Here is a 21111-nt window from a genome sequence, read left to right as displayed (position 1 = left end):
GGGTTCAGACCTGCTGCAACCCAGGTACATGCCCTTGACCGGGAATAAACCCTCGACCCTTGGGTGCACGGGCCAACGCTCTAACCACTGAGCAGCTCTGGCCAGGGTGAAACCTGTGACTGTAAAGAATTTAGGTGTTGGTTTAATTTGTGAATTTCCACATTTATACACTAACCAACATTATACTGCCTCCTCAGAGTCTAGGCAGGTCAGGCACTTGCTAAGTATTTTTTGAACCTTATAGTGTAGTTATCCACTTTCATTCTTGATGTTAAGGCCACAAAGCCACAAGATGTAGATGAAGACCTGGTGTGGAAAATGGGGAGACCTGTTTCCTTTCACCAAGTTACCTGTGAATGTAGAGAAGTTGCACAATTCTCTGGACCCAGTGTTTTCATCTGTAGAACAAGGGTGTGGTTGGACTCCCAGGGGTTCCTGCCAGCTGTTGAGAATAATCTCAGGTTCAAGGAACTAAACAATGGGGGATGGATTTATGTGCACAGAAATACACTAATGTTACAATAAAACACCCATAAGGCCTTGCCCTTGGTGGGCTGTTTTTCCACTAGGGCAAGCAGCATTCATTCATGAAAGCAACTCTGAAATGAGATTCCAGCTACGTCTTTTCACTTTGAGTGTGTGCTTTACACGGAGAAAGGAAGAAGAGGCAGCAGGGAAAGTGTCTTAGCACAGGGGAGGAGCTGAAAAGGAGGTGTGGCAGCTGGCAGAGTAATTCTACTGATTTTGTGTGATGTGATGAGAGAACGAGCTGGGGAGTATGCTGTTTACAATAAAAAATGTTTTAATTTTTGTGTTAAAATAAAGAGGAAATATTTAGTAGTGAGGAGTGTGGTCTCTGGAATCAGCTTTCTGCATTTTAATCCCAAATTCTCCACTTGCTAATTGTGCTTTTAGGCACACTGCCCACATCCTTTCTTCTTATCTGTAAGATGGGAATGATAGCAGCATCTGCCCCAGAGGGTTCTCAGATGTTGTAAATAAGTTGATACATACATGACTTATGATGGTAACAGACCCAAAGCACGTACTCAAGAAACGCCAGCTATTCTTGTTTGATAAAAATAAACAGGTGACCCTCAAAGAGTACCTAGTAAGTAGAAGTACTGTTGACCTTGGCCATCCAAGCTTGAAGCTACAATTAGTTTACTTCAAAACTTTGTGGAAATGATTATATTAGATATAGTACAGAAATCTCTTTGAAGGGCTTTTATAAGTCCAGTTGTACCTGACTGGAGAAGTGACAAAATATGAGTGTAATATGTTTATATGGTAGCTTTGTTCGTATCTTATGAAAGTCATCAGCTGTGAGTTTTTAGTAGAAAAATAGGAATTTTATTTACTTTGTGCTTAGAGATAAAATGACGGATTTATATATTTTAAAGTATCAATCCAATAAAGTCTACACTAATTTTTTTTCAAATTATATTCTACTTATTTATCCAACTCCATAGTTTTCTTCATTTGTAATAATTTGCAAGGTGCAGTGGCTTGATTTATATTAAATGTTAAATTTTATGAAAGAAAAGATATAAGCCCTACTTCACTTCTTCATGTATTGATAAGAAATGAGCTCATCCTTGTCTGTTTAGATGCTGGAACACCTAAAATAAAAAAATGTCTCAAAATTTATAAATTCCCTTTCAGAATCAAAGAAAATACATACTAGTAATTTTTTGTGCTCTTACAATGTATCCTAGTTTTGCACTCAATAACACTATTTGTCATTATTTAAACCATTTCAGAGTTGACTCTCTTTGATTCCAGATTTTATATAGATTATTTTTTAAATTGCCGTATTTGTCATGTCTTTTCCCTTTTTTTATGCATGTTTTATACAGAGTAGTTGATAAAATTATTTGATGGACTATTTTGGTTAAAATAAACTAAAAGTAAATAAATGAAGGGAGCACTCATACCTTTAGTAAAAATTCACGTGTCAATTTAGGAGCTATTTCTCACAAAAAATTGTTTACTGTCAGAAAGGTAAATAAGACTTAGTCTTACCCACTTGGAACTCACAACCAAGTCAGAGGTTTGTGGCTGTAATCAAAGATGAGATTTTTTTTAAAAAAGAAAAGATGAGATAAAAAGGTAAGGAACACGTCGTCAGAGAATTGCAATGGTCTTAATGTTGCAACATTTAGACAAGTTGACTTCATGGAATAACTAGCATTTGACATAAATCCCGAGAGAGGAGTGGTATTTTAGCAAGTAGAGAGGATGAGTGGCTAAGACAGAAGGGCCCCCTGGGTAATTACTGTTGACTTTAGTTGACAAGCTCAATATTGTTTTAACTACCCTGGTACTGAAAAAAGAACCAGTGCAGTCCTTCCCTGGTTCCAGTTTTGCAAGCAGCCAGTTTCTATACATCAGGACAGAGACTATTATTAGGTGGTGTCCATTAATGTTTTCTCAGTTAGAAACACCATGTTAGCTGAGTACATTGTCTTTAATATTCAGGTGTGTAAAATCAGGAAGAGGCAACATAGCCTAGTGGTTAAGAGCCGGGACACTGGAGCCAAACTGCCTAGTTTCCAGTCCTGGCTCTTGCCCATGCTAGCTATGAGCCATTTATCAAATTGGTAAACTGCTCTGTGCTTGTTCCCTCATCTGAAAGACAGAGAGAGATAATGACAATAGTACTTACCTTGTTGTGGGGGACAGTTTCACTAAATGACTTCCTATCTGTGGTGCTTAGAATAGCACCTGGCACAGAAGAAGCACTCCAGAGATGTCAGTAAAATGGCCCATGCACAAGCCCTGCTCTCTCTAGAATGGTGCTCTGAGCTGAGTTCGGGGGCCACTCTGGATGTTTTCCCCCTGCTGCCACCTTTTCTTGAGATGAGGGTCTCTGTACCATTTGGGTGACACCTGGCAGCAAGACACAAGACCTCAATCAACTCTCTGATTTCCTGCTTTTTTATGGCACATTTTATTAGTCTTGATTTAAACAAAGAGCCGTTTCAGCCTCGTTGTATAAGGACAATAAACCAGATTCAGTGAGTGGGAGTTTTACCACCTTTCCATTTAATTTTTCAAGTTTGATGGATATAAAAGGTTTTCATGTCCAGACAAATGTAGTGGAACACACTGACTACTCTAGACAAAGAAGTGCACTCTAATTCTGTGGAATTTGAGAGCAGGCCTTAGATTCAGGACCAGGCTAGGTACGGGTTCTGGTTTTGCCACTTAGCAACAGTGTGGCCTTGGGCAAACTAATCCCTTGGCCTCTGTTTCCAGTAGAGCAGCAATTTTCAACCTGTGTGCCGCAAGAAGTTTTAAAACATGCAATACCTGACTATTTAGTCAGGGGCACTGACCTCTTTTCCCTTAGATTGTCAAATTACAACAGCCAACCCAGCAATAGCTGTCTGCTGTGAATGAATCAAAGTTATACCTTTCGTGTGTGTGTCAGATCAGCCGCAGAATTTTAGTCATTAGTTTGTGTGTGCCATGAGAAGAAAACGGTTGAAAATCGCTGCCAATATATGTTCGTACCTTGCAGTCTTTCTGGGATTGCCAGTGCTCTTGGCACCTCCAACAGCTCAGGATCCAGCTCCTTGTTCTGCTAACCCTCACTCCCGTTCTCTGCGTCCTGATGAGTTTACGCTGTTAACAGATTCCCTCTTCTGCCTGTTTAGTGCTACATTATAGAGGCAAGGAGGTAAATTCATGCATTCAATTTGCCATCTTTAACCAGAGGCCATCTTTACATTTTTAAAGGAAACTTCTTTGACTATATTATCATAACAACTGTGTCTCTTGAAATTTCCCTGTAGAAGAATAAATGTAATGCTTCCCTTCTTCATTCCCTGTTTTCATTAATATAATCTGAGGATTCATTGATTATTGTTGTTACATATTTTATAATAAGTTATCCCTAAGAACAATAGTGTTTAATTTGACAATGAAATATAAGGCAATTCTTTATGTTACTAGCCATAGTCCTTTTATTCTAAAATTGTACTTTTTGAATTCTTAATTTTTATTTGTATCTCAGTAGGTTGGAATTGGCCTAAGTAACTTTTTGAGGAAAGGTTAATGAGCAATATGTTTTCAGAGCCTGTAAACACGGGAGACTATTTTTCATGTTCCTTTACAGGTGAAAGGCAATTTGGCTGGCAATAGTTTTTTTGATTGAGTGAGTCTGCTTTTTCTTCTGTGATACACAGGAGAAGTTTGAGACCAACAGGACATTTTTTCCTTTAATGATGACTTATTTTCATTTGACTTGTGTCTTCACTTGTTTTGTTTTCATGCCTGAATATGAAAGGATTTTTATTTAATTTTAATTCTAGGACTCAAAATTTTTGTCAGAATATGGCTTTGAATTGCATATTGTTTGGAATATGATTTAGCCCTGTTTATCAGTTTAGTTTTTTAAATTGTGTCTCTGCTACTTCTCTTTCAGTTCTTCTCTTGTGTTTTCTCAGAAACAACTGTAATTAGGCTTGGTTTTTCTGTCCTCCAGATCTAGAGTGTTCTTTCATCTGTTGGTTCTTTTCTCCAGCCTTATGTGGGTGTTTATCTTCTACATCAATTATTTCATTTTACACAGTATGTATCTACTTACCCCCACCCATGTGGGTAAAAATCCTGTCACTTCATTTTTAGCTTCTTTATTTCACCTATAATCTCTTTTTATCTTAGCCAGTCATCTTTATTGATTTATGGTTTTCCAACTTTGTTTTTCAGGGACATATCTTCTTATATCATATTAACAATGCCAAATACTTTTCTAAAATGTACTTCTGATTCCTCTAGGAAGTCATTTTTAGGAGACAGTTCTTCCTCTGAGTCTTCAGCATGCTCTTTTCTTTCCACACGTGTGCAGTACTTCTTAGTAGACCAATGTTGATATTTAGCTGTTAATTTCATTATTCCTGAATTTGGAAATATCCATGTAGACCTCCTCACAGAAAGGGTGCCTGGGTTGCTCTTGACCTCACTCTCTGTCCTCTGCTTGCCAATAAAAGTCCTCTTTTAGATCTTGAAACAGGTTATAGGCCCTGCTGCATTCTCAATGGACTAAAAAAGTTTTATATAAAGCAGCTATCTCCAATGCCTTGTTCTCGGTTACTCTGTATATGGATTATATAAGAAGCTGATACCCAGAATGCAGTGCCACAATATCATCTCACCCTTAAAGCATCTTTTCTGCAATGGAATCTCCCAGGATACTGAGTACTTCCCTTTCTTCCCACTTATCATTTGAAAGTAGCAGTAACTAATTGATGGGGTGAGGAGATTTTTCTGCTTCCTCAAAAAGCATCATTCAGGACAGAGAGCTGACTAGGTTTCTGAATGATACAGAGTTTTGTATTTCTGTACAAGATGACAGAAAGTGGACAAAGGAAGATATACAAAGATTTTCTACTTCCTTCAAGACCCATGGCTGTTTCTTGTTGCCTTATATTTCATTAAATAATCTAATTTATCTTTTTTCCTGCTGTAACATTTTTTTCTCTGATTCTTGGAATAGGTTGAAGGTTATTCCCTCTTTTTTGTGGTAGCACACACCTTTATTTACCTCTTTTTATAGATACTTTTATGGGAGGTTGGGAGAGGCCTTTATCATGGGCTGGTGGCTAGATACCATTGAAAACTTTAACTTATGTATATGAAACTATGCAAATAAAAAAGTACTTTCTGCATGTGGTAAAAAGCTTGAAAATTTTGCTTTTTGCAGATATTTTATGGAAATAAACTCTTCCTTGTAAATATTCATCACAAGTTGTTATGCAGATGATGAAGGCATCTGTGTTTCTGTAATAGAACCTATGTCTTATGAAAACTGGGTCATTTTTGTGATGAAATAAAAATTTTGATACATAAGTTATTGTAGGAATTCCAATGATTTCCATAAAATTTTTATTTTACATAAAAACTGCCTATTAATAAAAGTCTTAGAGCTGAAGCAGCTATTATAAATTATTTAATCTAGGAGTTGTAAATTCAGTTGTTTTCAGGGCCAGAAAAGTGGCCTGCAAATTCATGAAGTAGGTTGGATAAATGTAATAGGGAGTGAGAGGGACTAGAGAGAAGTGGGGATTACTTCTGCTATTAAATCCTCGGGCAACCAGTGTAATATCAAAAGCAGTACAATATAAACCTACTCTCCCATCACAGAGATGGAACTGAAGTTGAGTGATATTAATAGATATTAATAGATCTGTCCAAAGTTTGGAGAATCTATGTGTCTTAACCAGAACCAGCTACGTACTTGCACAAGTTACATGCCCTTGAAGCCATCCCTGTTCTTGGCTTCTGATCCAGAATTTGTATACACCCAAATGGAAAGAAACATACACTCTCACCCACAACCACCAAAAACTGATAATGGAGAGAGATGGGGTTAAAATTAAGTCCTTCTCTGCCTGAGTTATTTCACATAGCATAATACCCTCCATATCCATTCATATTGTCACAAATGGCAAGAATTCATTCCTTTTCATTGCTGTGCAATAGTCCATTCTTTATCCATTCATCCTTCTTTGTCCAGTCACACCTTCTTTATCTATTCATCTATCTATTGTACACCTGAAACTAATATAACCAATATAAGATTGCATACTAACTATACTTAAATTTAAAAAAAACCTCAAAGCCAAAATTAAGTCCTTGATTTTGATTCCACAGTAAGTAAGTGAGCCACCTTTACTTACAAGGGAGCTTTTGCATGAGATTTTAGAACCATTGCTTCTCTACATTGTTTGGAAACTTTCATTGAATAATTACTGCTTCCATCAGTTTTTATTGTTTCTTACTGCATTCAGGTTTTATGAATTATTAGTTGAAGATTTTCAACCCTGAAGTTCTAAGCTCTTCTCTAAATGTTAGTTCTGACTTTAATTTCAGACGTTTGGGGAGTCGCTTAACCCAGGAACAAAACTCTGAAGGACACTTGTGTTTGCTGTTGGGTATTACTCTGTCTCTTACTTGAAGGTAGCTGTCATTTCAATCAGAAAATTTTGTCTAAAACTTGAATCATCTCCTAGAATAACCTTTTTTTTTTTTCACCTTACTTGAAATTTTTATATGGCTTGCAAACACAAAAAGCAATTTGCCTCCTGACAAATTGAAGTTGACTAGTCGCTTCCTCCTTTGAGTTAATTTACAACTTATAAGTCTCAGTATCTTAACACCATTAATAACATAACCTGGAAAAGGCTGTTTAGTGAAATATAGCCCCTTTTACAGGCACAGCTGTTCACACTTAGAAAATATGAGAAATAAAGTTGGGAATTGGGTGCTAGGGTAAGAGTGCTCTTGTAGTATCTAGCTATCTAATTTATTTGGAGTCTATATAAATAAAGCCATATTTTAGAAGACTTACACAAATCATTTAAAATCAAAGACAAACTTAAAATTTTTTTCCTCATTAAAAAAGTGTAAGTCTACCAGCTAGACCTACAGTTTGGAATGGTATAAGGTTGTCATTAAGTTGTACATCAGATGGATGATTTAGAGTCCAGATGGGTTCCTTTATTTAGTAACATCCACAAAGATGTTGATTAATATCTGTAAATAAGAAACGAAGAAAAATATCTTACCTGATTTAAAAATATTAAGGTTTTTATTTTTAAAACAGATATGAACTTCAGTTAATATCTGAATCAGACAGAATTCAAATCTATCTTATATAGCTTCATATTGTTGAAATATATCCTTTCACGAGTGATTAACAAGAGGAAATTCACATGCAGGAAAGAGAAGGTGAGCAAATGGGCAAATACATTAACTAAGTGAAAGGAAATTTAAGTTGTGAATATAATTACTCATATTTAAAACATTCGCAGCAAGCCATGCACATGAGTGTATGTGTTCAGCTAGCACTGAAGTTGCGTATTAAGTTTAATCTCGGGTTGGGGCAGGGGCGGAATGGAGTTGCAAATTTAATGGACTTTTCAAACACGTATTTCAGAATATGCTGTGAAATATATAAACTGAATGTCATAGAATTGTTTTTAACCTTCTACAGGTGGAGATTTTCATTTTACCTTTATGTGTTTACCTATGGAGTCCGGTTCCTGAAAAAGGTAAGATATGCCAAGTTATTTTATATAATTCTTATGTAACTGTAAGCCTAGATCTCATTTTTTTTCCTGTGTGACAGTAGAAATATTGTAAACAACCATAACAGGCTTCCTAAGAATTACTTGTGCATTATTTTTGATTATTTGCAATTTGTTCTTTATAGTAAGTAATTTTTATGCAGATACCTAACATACTTTTGAAAATAATTTCTTTTTCCAGTGAAAAATGTTGCTAAGCCCTCTGACCACTCTAGCTGGTTATTTATTACTTGTGGGCTTAGGAGCCTCATAAAATCCATCTGAGGCTTTGAAAGCAGTTTACACTTCACACATCACACAACTTGAAAAAATCAGTTGTAATGTGTGTGATCATTGTAATTGTCACCAATAGAAATTATATTTTAGTGTCTTCATAGTTATTAACGGGGGTAACATCAGCTACTGGTGGAAAATTCAGTTCTTTTCATAGATTGTCTTTCCCCTGCTGCTTTGCAATTCCTGCATCTATGAAAGCAGTTTCCTGAGGCTGCTTATTAAAGTCAAGACTCATGAAGACTTATTTCTCATAGTAATGCACATATTAACAATAGCGGTTTTTTTGCAGAAAATGGGAAATTGTTTTTTAAAATATTTTATATTATTAACCTTTAAAGTTATAGCAATATTATCTTTATTTAGTTCAAAAATTTTTTTTCCAAAATAGGGCATTGTGCCAAGTGGTATGCCTTACTAGTGAATTTTCATGTAAACATTGATGTGAAAATTGCAAATACATTTTTATTTTTGAAGTCTGAGTTATAAGATATTTTCTGCCTGCGGCAAATTCTGTTATGAAGAGTGGCTGTTTCCCAATATCATGTTTTCCTAAAGGAAATATTCTTTTTACTTGTTGCCTTTTCCTTTAGTAACTACACTTATTTTTTCACTTAATAAGATCACATGCCCCAGAGGCCATTTGAATTGATTCAAAAGGATGAGCTTCATTCTATAGGCTTGACGTATGAAGAAATGTTCAACTTGGGTAAATAAATGTGGTAGAAACTGCTTATTCTGGAACCCTACTGTTCTAGTTTTCAAACTTATTTAGGGAAAAAATGGAAAGAATGACTGTAGAGCTGTTATGCTTACAACTTCATTACCTTGGAAAAGGAAGTAGCTTTGCATGAAATTTGGGCACACATGGCAGAGTTGTGCTTCATGAGAACGCCACCTTGCTGAGGCCAAGGATTGGAATTCATGTGGGGTTTGTTTGGTGAAGGGCTTTGATGGTGAGAAGGAAAGATAGTGAGAGCCAGGGGCACTTTTTTGTCCTTTCCCCTAGATCTGTAGGACATGGTCTATTATAGCCCTCATATAGCCAGCCTGGCCATCGGCATCAGAACAGGAAGCACTTTGACACTTCGCTCTGCTTTACTCTGTCCCTAAACAAATGGAACAAGAGTACTTTTAATCTCCAAGTCCTCAGTGGCTCTGTAGAAGGCTGTAAGAGGGCCTGTCAGCAGAGCATTTGTTTGAAAATTATCTTTCCTTAAACTATACCAGTTCCCTTTCAAATTGACCCTAGTTATGACAAATGCTTAAAAAAATGAAAAAACAACTGGATGTTGTTCTTCACGTTGAATTATTTGTATTTCGGGTGTCTTCCTTTAATACTATTCAAGGGGCAGTCAGTTGTGGATGAACTGTATTGTTTAGTTTAGTCATAGGAAAGTGCACATAGAATCCATGCCGCTGAACTAGCTGTGGAGGACTTCATAAGCCATCTCGCTCAATCTTCTTATTTCACAGCTGAGGAAGCAGAAACCCTGAGAGGATAGGTGGCCTTCCAAAGGTCACACAGTGAGTTTATTAAAGTTGAAAGTAAAATGAAACACACTGCTCTCTCTTATTCCAGTACTTTCTCCACTTCACCAGTCTGCCCTAACCTCAGCATGATTTCCAAATGACTTCCTTCTTCAGTTAGGTTAGCAAAATTGACCCAATGTAGTCATTGTTTCTATTATATAACTTTAAATACTTTTTAATGGATATTGAAAATATACTTCTATTAACTTTCTTGGAGTAGACAATATATTTGTTCATTTAACCTGAGAGGGAACAGAATTATTATGGAGGCAACAGCAGAAATAATCAAAAGAAGGTAATTCAGATTTTCACAATGCCCTACATGTCTTAGAATAAAATGGCAGAGTAGTGAACCAGTATTAAGAGATGAGAGGCCACAGCTGCTTCTTAATTCTGGCATCAAAACTATGGGTTATTAAATGGACTGTTAGAAAAATGGGCAGCCTGCAGTGTCCAATTTTCTTCTGCCTTTAGGTCAAATGAACCTGATACATCTCATCTTCTAGGGTGGATTAAGTAACTTTAAGAACCCTTTCTACCCTGAAATTCTATGATACAGTTAAAAATATATTTATCAAATGCAAAGCACCAGGCACCCTCAATAATGGGTAGAGAATCTTAAAAAGTTCAAAGCAAACAAATAAATTAATAAATAAATTTTGAAACTTTTAGATGCAAAAGTTATGCATATAACCTAAACACCTTATTTTGTAGATGAGTCTATGAGGTATTAATCTCTATGTAAGAGTAGCTTCAGTTTTCTCTGCCATTGAAATACATTCAAGTTGAATGCTGAAGTTTTATCAAAGGCTGTTAACTTTTCATATTAGAATTGGCTTCATTGTATGGGAAGAATATACATACTTACCTGGGTTTTTAGTAGAGTTTCAATGTGTAAATATGACTGATTTAAGTGCTCTCAGTTTTAAAATATTTTTTTGTACTTAGGAATAAGGCAGTTAAGAGTTTTTAAATACATATAAACTAGGTTTATGTCAATAAACATTTGTACTGTCTTAGTTTTAATCCTCTGAGGAGACACCAAGTAGAGATTAAATGTGTGAGAAATTTGTTAGGGGAAATGCCCATGAGAGAAAATAGGGAGGGAGTCAAAGGGAAGCTGGAAGAGCCTTCCGACCACGATGTAAGCTTGACCCTGAGTGCAGAAGAAAGGGAAGGAAGGAAAGAAAGTTGGGCGAAGCTCTAGGACTGCTGTGCCTTTCTAAGGAAAGTTCAGTAAGGCTGTTGTGGAGTCCTGGAGCCACATTTGACTATCAAAGGAGACCTATGTCTCCCAGAAATGAGCTTGTCCTTAGTATTCCTGTTGTTCTCGGTCATTGGCTGCCAGCAACCTGTCCAGCAATGGCCTTCATGCAAACATAACTGTGGATTTTAGAGCACAGCAGCTGGGCCCTGGGCCAATTACACTTGCAGCCATCCAAGATCCAAGAGGCACATTTTCATGGTTGCCATGTGTACTTTATTTTTAAAAATATTCCAGCTATTCTGAGCAAAGCCAAAGGATATGTCATGGAATAAGACCCTATGAAACAGAAATTATGTTTTCATATGTAAGATGCCTAGAAGCACAGAGAACTATTCATCCATCGTACTTTATTTTTCATTTGACTTATGAGTTGACTTAATCTACATTGTCATAGTTCTTCTAGTTGATGTGTAAATGTATCTTTGGGGCAATACACGGGCTGACTTTCTGCATGAGCTGGGTAACCAGACAAGCAGGCTTAGGGTTAATTCCCCCTCATACTCAGATGACCCAGTTTGGGTGATAAATTAAATGTTTGCCCTATGAATAGTTCTATAATATTATGATGAAATAATTAGCCCTATATTTTTACAATTTTCAGATACCCTGTAAGGTATCTATGTTTATTTATATGAAATCAACAAGATGTTTTTGTAGCTTCCATGATAACACATAAGGGAATGAGCTTCATTTATAGTGATGTGATAATGCTCAGGTGTGCATATATGTTGTCTTTGTTTTCTTAGCTTCTTAGCTTAGATCTGCCTTTCTTGATAGCATTCACTTTGATCATAGAAGTGTACTCTAGAAGCCATTGACCTTCCAGACATGTTAGTGAACTATTAAGTAAAGTTATTATTACCTTAGTAGGAAATATTTCAATAGTGGAAGATAAGCCTGGCTCAATAGTCTGTTCCCCTAATTGCTGGACACAAATGATTCTTTGCCTATGAATTAATATGATTGACAGAGACAAGTACTTTTATAAAAGAAGACCCAGAATTACTTCAGGTGCTCTGAAATCCTTCCACACAGTGTACTCATACAAATTAACATATTTTCCTAGGTCCCAAAAGATCCCACATATCAAGCCTTTAAAAATAGAGAAAGCTATCTTTCTTTTACTGTTATCTTCTTTCTCATTTGTAAATGGAAGTTTGTGTTGGATGGAGTTCTTTGAATATTTTTCTTTTAATTCCTTTATTTATTTTTTTAAAAAATACTGCGTCACAGGAAGGCAATGCAGATATATGTGCAACTGGGATTTAGGTAACTATTTTTTCTTATAATCTACATAGTAGGCTAATGTATTTCCAACTTTTTTGCCTTATGGTGCATTTTATATCACAATCCATTTTGTACACATGCATGTATATAATTAAAATATAGAATTTACTCAAAATATAGCTATACCTAGCCTCTCTATCAGTCAGTGTTCCATAGAAGACAGAAACCACAGGAGTTATTTTAGGAGTGACTATAATATGCAGAATCATTCACCGAGGGGGAGCCACTACACTGTGTTACTCTAAGTAATTGATCTGCTGATGGTTTGCTAGCAGTCTGTGATAAGGAGCTTGACCTGAATGTAAATCAGCTCATTGCTCCTTTTTTGAGGAAGTCTACCTATGAAGAAAAGTCAGCTGAACTACACAGTGAGCTTGGTGGTGTGGCTCATTTACATTCTGGTGAAGCAGCAGCTCACATTTCAAGGACTAGCACTGTCTGTACGTGACACTGATGAGCACTGCACTGAGCACTAGCAGGGAGAAGCTGCCTTCCTGGGGACCAGGGCTTATAGGAAGAAGTTGGATGGTCAGAACCTCGAAGCTTGAAGAAGGAACCATGGAGCGGATAAGACCTGTGAGGAGGGAACACTGACCTGGCCGAGTCTCTGAGGCTCCACGATGGGGCTGGTTCTGGAAATGAGGAAAAGCGCTCACTGCAATAGTTGTCGCCACTGGGATGAACGGCCACTGCGGGGGTGAAGCTGCATTGCTGGGGGAGGGGGGTGAACAGGAGCGGGAAGCAGAGCAGAAAGGGGCCTATTTCATCTTCCTCCGGCTGCCTCCGGCCTCCCTCTCGGGCCTTCCAGGAGGCAGAACCCAGCGAGGCACCAGCTCCCAGAGGCAGCTGAAGTGCAGTTTGCAGAGTCCCGGCTCTGGAGCTGAGAGGCAGTATCTTCATAACTAGCCCAGCCTTCCCATGGTGCTGCATTCGGCAGTGTGCTCTGACAACTTACTGTCATTTATTTTATTACATTTTAAAAATATGCAATTTGCCACCTGTTATGTTGACTTTGTGACTAACTGCAGGGTGAAAAGCCACTGTTGAAAACTCTTCTGGCCGCATGAACACTCTGCCCTTCTCTTAGGCTGTCTGAGTCTGACCTGAACTAAGGAATAGCCTTGCATTATCCACTTGGCGTGCTTTTCTCCAAGTTCGACAAAGAAAGCCACAGAGTGTTCCCTTGGTGTGATGCTTGGAATCTTTATGAAATGGAAACAGCATTGTTGTACTTTTGCCTATTTTGATAGCGAAAATAAAATTTGTCTAGCTCCAGCTATTAGAATGTGTTTATTTTAATTTTGTTCTTTGTGTCATTTTAAATATTTTGGAATTGCTTGGCGTGCGTCACTTGTTTAAAGAGATTTAACATTTAGAGTTTTACTAAGAAAATGGCCCCCTTCAAATAGTTTTGTAAGAATTGCACACGACACAGACTCAAACATTGGGAAAAGACCTAAAAATCAACTCTCTCAAATGTCTCATGTCAGAAAAGAAGAAACAATCTCAAAAGGAAGAATTGACTTGCCTGAGGCAAAAAATCGAGGCCAGTTAGGCTCGTGGTCTTTAAAATTTCTAGATCACTTTGGGGAAAAAACAACAAAAATCTTAAAAAACAAGTTTCAAAAATCTAGCAGTTCAAGTAACATTTTTTTATTTATTTACTTATTTATTTTCATTAGTAAATTCACCTTAGTTATTAAGAAATAAAAGTCACATCACTAGGGAAAACATTAAGTCAGAAGTCAGGATGGAGGTTTCAGCCTTGCCTCTGCTGATTATGCTCAATGGGAACTTTGCTCTCTGAAACTTCATTTTCTCATTTGTAAAGTGGGAATAGGATACCTGTCCTGACTTGCTCAGCTTGTGTGTAGGAATGCTGTGGAAGCTATAAGGTATTTTAAAAATATAAGACATAACACTAATTATTAATGATTGAGAGATGGGATCTGTTGGGAAACTGAATGCCTAAATCCTCTATAATCCCTTGACATGAAACTTTTAAATGCTGTGCTACTACTGTCTCCTAGTCAAGTAAGATCCCTTGTCATGACCATGGTTTGATGCTTTCGAATGGGTAAATACACTTTCTGGAATGGAAATGATCTGGAATGGACTTAGGAAGTTGTCCTTCAATGCTTCTCCTTGCTGTATCTTCCTTTCCCCCTTCTACCCACATCTGTCTTCTTGAATTTTTCCTAATTTCCCTCATACCTGTCATTTGCCCTTCTGTGTTGGCATGTGGCTGACATTCTTTCTGAGAAGAACATTCTGAGGCCAGTAAGAAACTAAAGATAATGTGATACAGGGAGGGCCCTTAAGAATCGTCGGAAGACATAGCCATTAATCAGTTTTAGAGCCTTAAGCAAGTCACTTAATCTCTCTGGGATTTCATTTCTACATCTCCAAAATCAGCAGTGTAGACTAATGTAACATTTTTTAAACTCATACTGCGTAATTTAGTGAAGAATTTGCAATAGCTAATAATTATGGTAAGTTGATACAACCTGTTTAGAAAGCAACATGGTTATTTAGGATAATAACCACAAGTATATTCATATACTGTGACTCAGCAGCTCAACTCCTGTGAATTTATCCTGAGAAAAGAACTGTACAGAACCAAAAAAATACATTTGTAAAGTTATTTATTACAACTTAAATAAATATATATATGCATATACATATACATGCATGCAAATTACAACACATCCAAAACAGAACTTAAAACAATCTTAATGTATAATATTGGTGGAATTATTTAAAATATTGCTATCAAAATAACACACAACCATTAAAAATAATAACTGTAAAGTAACTACATTATTTATAGTCCTAATAAAACTTTTAGTGTAACTTTACATGAAAATAAGTAACAAACTCATTTGTACATTTTGCTGTGATAACCAGACATATAGATAAATGGAAGGTAATAGGTAAAAATGAAAAGATTCCTTTTAGAGAGGCAGAACTGAAGATAGATATTTTCTCAAAATGTCTTGACTACTCTTTCTTCTATTAAAAATTTAACCCTAAGATGTAGGAATTAGAATGGAAGTGACTATGCATAAATTTAGATATACTTTGGTTATGAAAGAGCTTACAGTTGCAATTTTTAAAAAGGAGAAACATTTTTAAAAGTTGAATTTCATATAAATGGCAAAGAGATACAGAAATTTTGTCAAAAAAAATCCTACTGTTCATGTTTGCCTAGTTTGCACTGCCATAGTCCCTGAATTTCCTCTCAGGGTTTCTCTTTACATGATCGCATTGTCTGGAATGCTCTGGAAAAGCATAGACTTTCTAAGGAGTTTTTTAGTCTCTGATGGGATTCTGTTAAGATTCAAGCTCTATTCCCATAGCAGATTTATATGACCTGTATTAGATAATAACTAGGAATTCTTCATTTCATATAGCATTTAAAAGCTTTTCTCACAATGAAAGTCATACCTCTTTTAGATTGGGAGAATGATTTGGAAATGCAATTGGCTTAATGCAGAACTGGGATGAAATTTTGAATCACTGATGAAAATTATAATCATAATTATAATGGTGATAGCTATATGGTACTGAGCACTCACTAAGGGCCAGGCATTATATTGGTCACTTAGCATTCATTTCTCATGGGCTACACAGTGTAACTCCTCACCCCTATTAATGAAGATACCAAGGCTAACAAAGGATTGGTAATTTGCCCAAGGTCACATAGCTAGTCAGTGGGAGGGCTGAGATTTAAATCAAGGTATTTTTGGCAGATGGTCTATATGTATCCAGGCTTCATTACTGACTCAGTAGACCTACTGGACTGATCAAGATTGACCAGTTAACAAGAAAAAGCAAAGGCTCTGTCTTATAACTATATTTATCCAAAGACTATAGAGTTAAACTTAGTGATGATATTCAAAAGGCACAAATTAAACACCAAACTTGCTTATTTGTCTACTTTCAAATGAAGTCACATTGACCAAGCCAAGAATGTGTGGCTTGCTGCATTCTTAGTATTTTTGGATCTTATCAGAAACTGTCTACTAATTTTCAGACTGGACATAAATGTCCCTTTTTACGCAACCCAGTGTAATTATACAACACAAATTTTTTCTCCTTTCATGATACATGTTTAATTCCTACAGTGTGAGTAGTAAACCGTTAATATACTCTTCACAGTAAGAAGCTAATTTGGACAACTCAGTTACTTTCTACATTTCGGGGAATGTGATTTAGGTGAAATTGTTCATTGTCTAGAATGAATGAAAACTTGTTCAGATGATAAAACCATTTCATCAACACTGAGGTTATCCCTTACAGTTTTGTATTTAATGAGATGCAGTAGTTTAATTTGGGTTGTGTAAAATGTTCTCTAAAGAGCATTGAAAGAGCAATATAATGCCTGACCCTTAGTGAGGGCCCAGGCTGTCTTTGCTTTGTGTTCAGACTTTGTCTGGAAAGAATGACATTTATACCAACAGCTTTCTCCTGACAGTGAAGTAGAAGGATTTTAGGATTTCTAGGAGTTCATGGAGCTGAAATGGATTTTTGTGGGAGGAAAAGGTACTTGTGTCAACTCCCAAGTACAAGTGGCGACTGCTGCCTTACTGAGTGACACTTGTTCTATGTAATTATTTATACAAGGGTTTATGGATTTGATGCTTGATCAAACCATGAATCTTACCTTTTCAGCTCATTTAATAAAGGATCAAGTTCATAGAAACTTGAAGTAACAAAAAACTATCTCATAGGCTACTAAAATAATTGATGTAAATGTCACATTCATTATTAGACAGTTCCCTAAAGGCATAAACTTATACATCTCAAAAGTTTAGAGCTGAACTTGAATATGAAGACATTGCTCCTCATTTATATGCTCCTCATTTATATTGCTCCTCATTTATAAAGCTAGTGCTACACAGGCTTCCTTTGGCTCAGGGCAGTGCCCGAGAACTGAATCGCATTTGTAGTCTTCTCCCGTTTCCATGGGGAATAGAAAACTAGTCACTCTCAGAAGAGCTCAGGTAATTTGATATGAAACAATTGATCCATGTATCAAAATCTTTACCTGCACATTCACTCGGCATTAGCTGAATCATCACCTGACACCTGAAGAAAAAACCTTTCTTGAATTTAACGAGGAAAGAGCTATTCTTATTAGGTTTGTTTTCATAAAGCCTGAGAGCTAATAACTTTTACAAACAGTGGTCATCATCATGAAATGTTTTCCTTATCAGCAATAATGAAACCAACCAGAGATCTTTGCTTAAAAACAACAGCTTTCTGGGAAAAGTAGTGAGATGTTCTACTTTTGCTTTTGAAATGGGTGTTCTGTCTCTTCCAGGAAGACCCAGTCTTCTGTGTGTGTTTGAAGTGGGGCGGGAGTACTTAGGACAAGCAGCTGATGTGGAGCCGAGGGTGGGCGTTCCGACCTGGCCAGCTCCCGCTCTGATTACAGCTCCACGTGTAGCTTCGAGAAGCCAGTTAGGAGGGCTTGTGGAGCCTGGGTCAGCGAGAGTCAGCTGTCAGGTGGGACCCGTGGTTCAGTCTTTTTTGTTTTTTCCCATTCTCCTTTATTAACGAGAATAGGCCTGACCGCTGCAGGCCATTGCTGTCACTGTTTAGGATTTTTTGAGCAAAACCTGGTGATGCCAGTCACCTTGGAACTACTATTCCAAAACTGAGAGAAGATGGCTATTTTGTCCTCAAGGAATTCAGGCTTCCATAAGGCAGTGAACAATGGAAAGGATTAGGTAATTTTTTTCAGGCATTGCAGTCTAGTTATTATCCACCCATTTGTATTGAACGGCTGGTGCCAAATAATTTTTCCGCTTAGGCTGAACACCTATTAAGAAACTCTGTGTCATGATATTTTATTTTTTACTTTTAACCTCTAATCAAGGATCTGCTATGGAGAGGAACACACATCCACAAAGGAGAGGCTGACAACTCACAACAGGACCACTTCCTGGGAGAACAGATGATGTTTACTTATGCTGTGGTTACTAATGCCCCCTAGTTTCCAAGTCACTATAGATTGGTAGTGGCTTCTATTGTTGTTATTTTAAGACTTTAAAAAAATTTTTTTGTGCTGTAGTATATTTGGAATGCCCTTGCTGTTTTTCACATTGTGTTCTCATAGCCTTTGTTTCAAAGAAGTGATATTCTATTAGACTATTTCATCCTTTTAAAATGTGTGACGTCCTGTTGATTACCAGGTTCAAAGAGAAAATGTCCCAGGAGTGTTCTTAAACTTGAACGTGCCTCAGAATCACCTGGAGGGCTTGTTAAATCACTGATGGCCAGGCTTTCTCCCAGAGCTGCTGATTCAGTAGGTCTGGATGAGGCCTTGGACTTTGCATCTCCAGTAAGTACCCAGGTAGTGATGATGGCAGTGCTGATCCAGTGACCTCACTTTGAGAACTACTGTGTTATAGTGTGGTACCCAGAAATGCTAAATACTAACTTACCATGTGTATTAGTTTTCTGTGGCTGCTATAACAATACTACAAACTTAGTGGCTTAAAACAATATAAACTTATTTTCTTAGAATTGTGAAGGTCAGAAGTCTAAAATCTGTTTTACTGGGTTAAAGTCAAGGTATTTGGCAGGGCTGGTTCCTTCAAGAGGCTTTGGGGGAGAACTCTCTTCCTTGCCTTTTTAACTCCCAGTGGCTGGCTGTACTCCTTGGCTTGTGGCCCCTTCTTTTATCTTCAAAGTGTGTCACTCTAATCTCTGCTTCTGTCATCACAGTGCCTTCTCCTTTATCTTCCTCTTATAAGGACACTTGTGATTATAGTTAAGATCCATCTGGATAAATCAAGATCATTTCCCCATCCTTATTGTAATCATATCTGCAAGTTGCTTTTGCCATATAAGGTAACATTCACAAATGTCAGGGATTAGGACTTGAATATCTTTGGAGCTAATTATTCAGCCTACCATTCTATGAAAATCTTCTACTCATCTCTCCTGATCTCTCAGGAGATGTTTACTAGTATATCCAGGGAGAAATGCCACTTGGCACATTCAAAGTTGGAGTCATTTTGCATTGTCTCTTCACATGAAGCTGGAGATGATATGCAGGTGGTAACACATCTGCTGCTGCTGTAAATGTTCATATTATTTTATTATCTTAGAAATCATGGAAAAAGAATTTAATTAAATTCTATAACATTTTCATTTTAATTAAAAACTGGAATAGCACAAAATCTGAAGTTTTCTATGGAAGAATCATATATCTCTCGTCCTTAAAGAGCTTACAAGTGAATGGAATGTGACTGGCTCACAAGTACATATGACATCAGGCAGCACATGATAAAAGTCCTGTAATAGTGGTACACACGGACCTAAGATTAGAGGAGGAGGGAGAATTTTTGACAAGATGCTCAGGGAGGACTGAACTAAGCATGTGGTATTGAGGACGAAAAATGAAGGAAGAAGCCCTGGCCAGTGTTACTCAGTGGTTAGAGTGTCCCCCCACCCTCCCCTCACCCCTCACTGAAGGGTTGTGGGTTCGATTCCCAGTCAAGGGCATGCACCTGGGTTACAGGTTCAATCCCTGGCCCCAGTCGGGCACGTGCAGGAGGCAACCAATGATGTGTCTCTCTCACATTTCTCTCTCTCTCCCCTCCCCACCTTCCACTTTCTCTAAAAATCAATGGAAAAAAAGAAGAACAGAACAAAAACAGAAAGATGAAGGAAGCTTCAGCTGATGGCAGTGACAAAGGAGGTAAAGGGAAGAACAGTATCTGGCTGGAACTTGAGGGGAGCTGTGTGTTTAGGGGTAGAAGAGGGGAGACAGCAAGCCTGATGATAAGAGGGCAGTGGGGCAGGTGGGCTAAGCCATGGTTGCCAGGTCAAGAACTTATCTTCTACACGGGAAACTTAGGAAAGAAAGAATTAAGAGGTGACAGAGGACTGAACTAGAGCTGGAGAAAGGCCAACTGTTTGCAGTGTAGGAATGAATTAGAAGAAGCCAAAACTGGAGGCAGGGAGACCTGTTTTGGTCACTGCAATGGTCACGCTGGTCATTGTGCCTGGCATCGGCCCACGTGCTGGTGAAGACTGGCTCCTGTGTATCTGTGGATTTTTGTGTCGGGTACGCCCCAAAAAGTTGGCAGAAGGTCAGTCTCAGGTAAAAGCATTTCCTGCTTGTTATGAAAGCTTATCCAGTACTGAAGAGTTAGTGTTGAATTTTTAAAAAGAGAAAAGAGGAGACAGGCAGAATGTTCTCAGTGTATTTAAAAGTGACTTCTAAAATGGGGGAAAAGAAAAAGTGAAACTTTAAAAAAGATTCCTTCTGTTTCTTTTCCAGAAAAATGACTTCTTATTACCTGGCCAAAAAAAAGAAAAAAGAGGCAGCTCTTTCTGTTATGATGTTTTCTATGGAGGTAGAAAGCACTTTTTTTTTTTTCCCTTTAGATTCACTAACTTAGCAGAAGGGGTGGGGGGATCAAAGGGTATTAATGTTTCATTGAAGATAGTGAATACTTCTTTGTGGGGGCACAAAACTGCTCTTTATTTTTTTTAATGTTATGCTTAGTACGTAATACAAACAATTCTAAAATATATTTTAGTTCTGTGATATTTGGGGCAAGCAGGCAGCTGGCTTTTAGGGAATGAGAAGGAAGAGCTCGCAGCCGTGGCAGCCACGTGCTTCCTCAGCCTCCT

General features: G+C 37.4%; 1 protein-coding gene across 2 annotated transcripts in view; it reads left to right on the top strand.

The window, feature by feature from the left end:
- Nucleotides 1-21111, top strand: part of CERS6 (ceramide synthase 6) — a 235624-nt gene that overhangs the window by 122336 nt on the left and 92177 nt on the right. For both annotated transcript variants that reach the window (XM_081142427.1, XM_081142426.1), the window contains exon 4: nucleotides 8003-8060. In XM_081142427.1, the coding sequence (XP_080998553.1) occupies nucleotides 8003-8060 (58 nt within the window). The remainder of the gene's footprint in view (nucleotides 1-8002; nucleotides 8061-21111) is intronic.

Source organism: Miniopterus schreibersii, assembly GCF_964146895.1.
Source record: "Miniopterus schreibersii genome assembly, chromosome: 7".
Lineage (NCBI taxonomy): Eukaryota > Metazoa > Chordata > Mammalia > Chiroptera > Miniopteridae > Miniopterus > Miniopterus schreibersii.
Note: the sequence above shows the minus strand (reverse complement) of the source record. Positions and strands in the feature narration are given on the sequence as shown.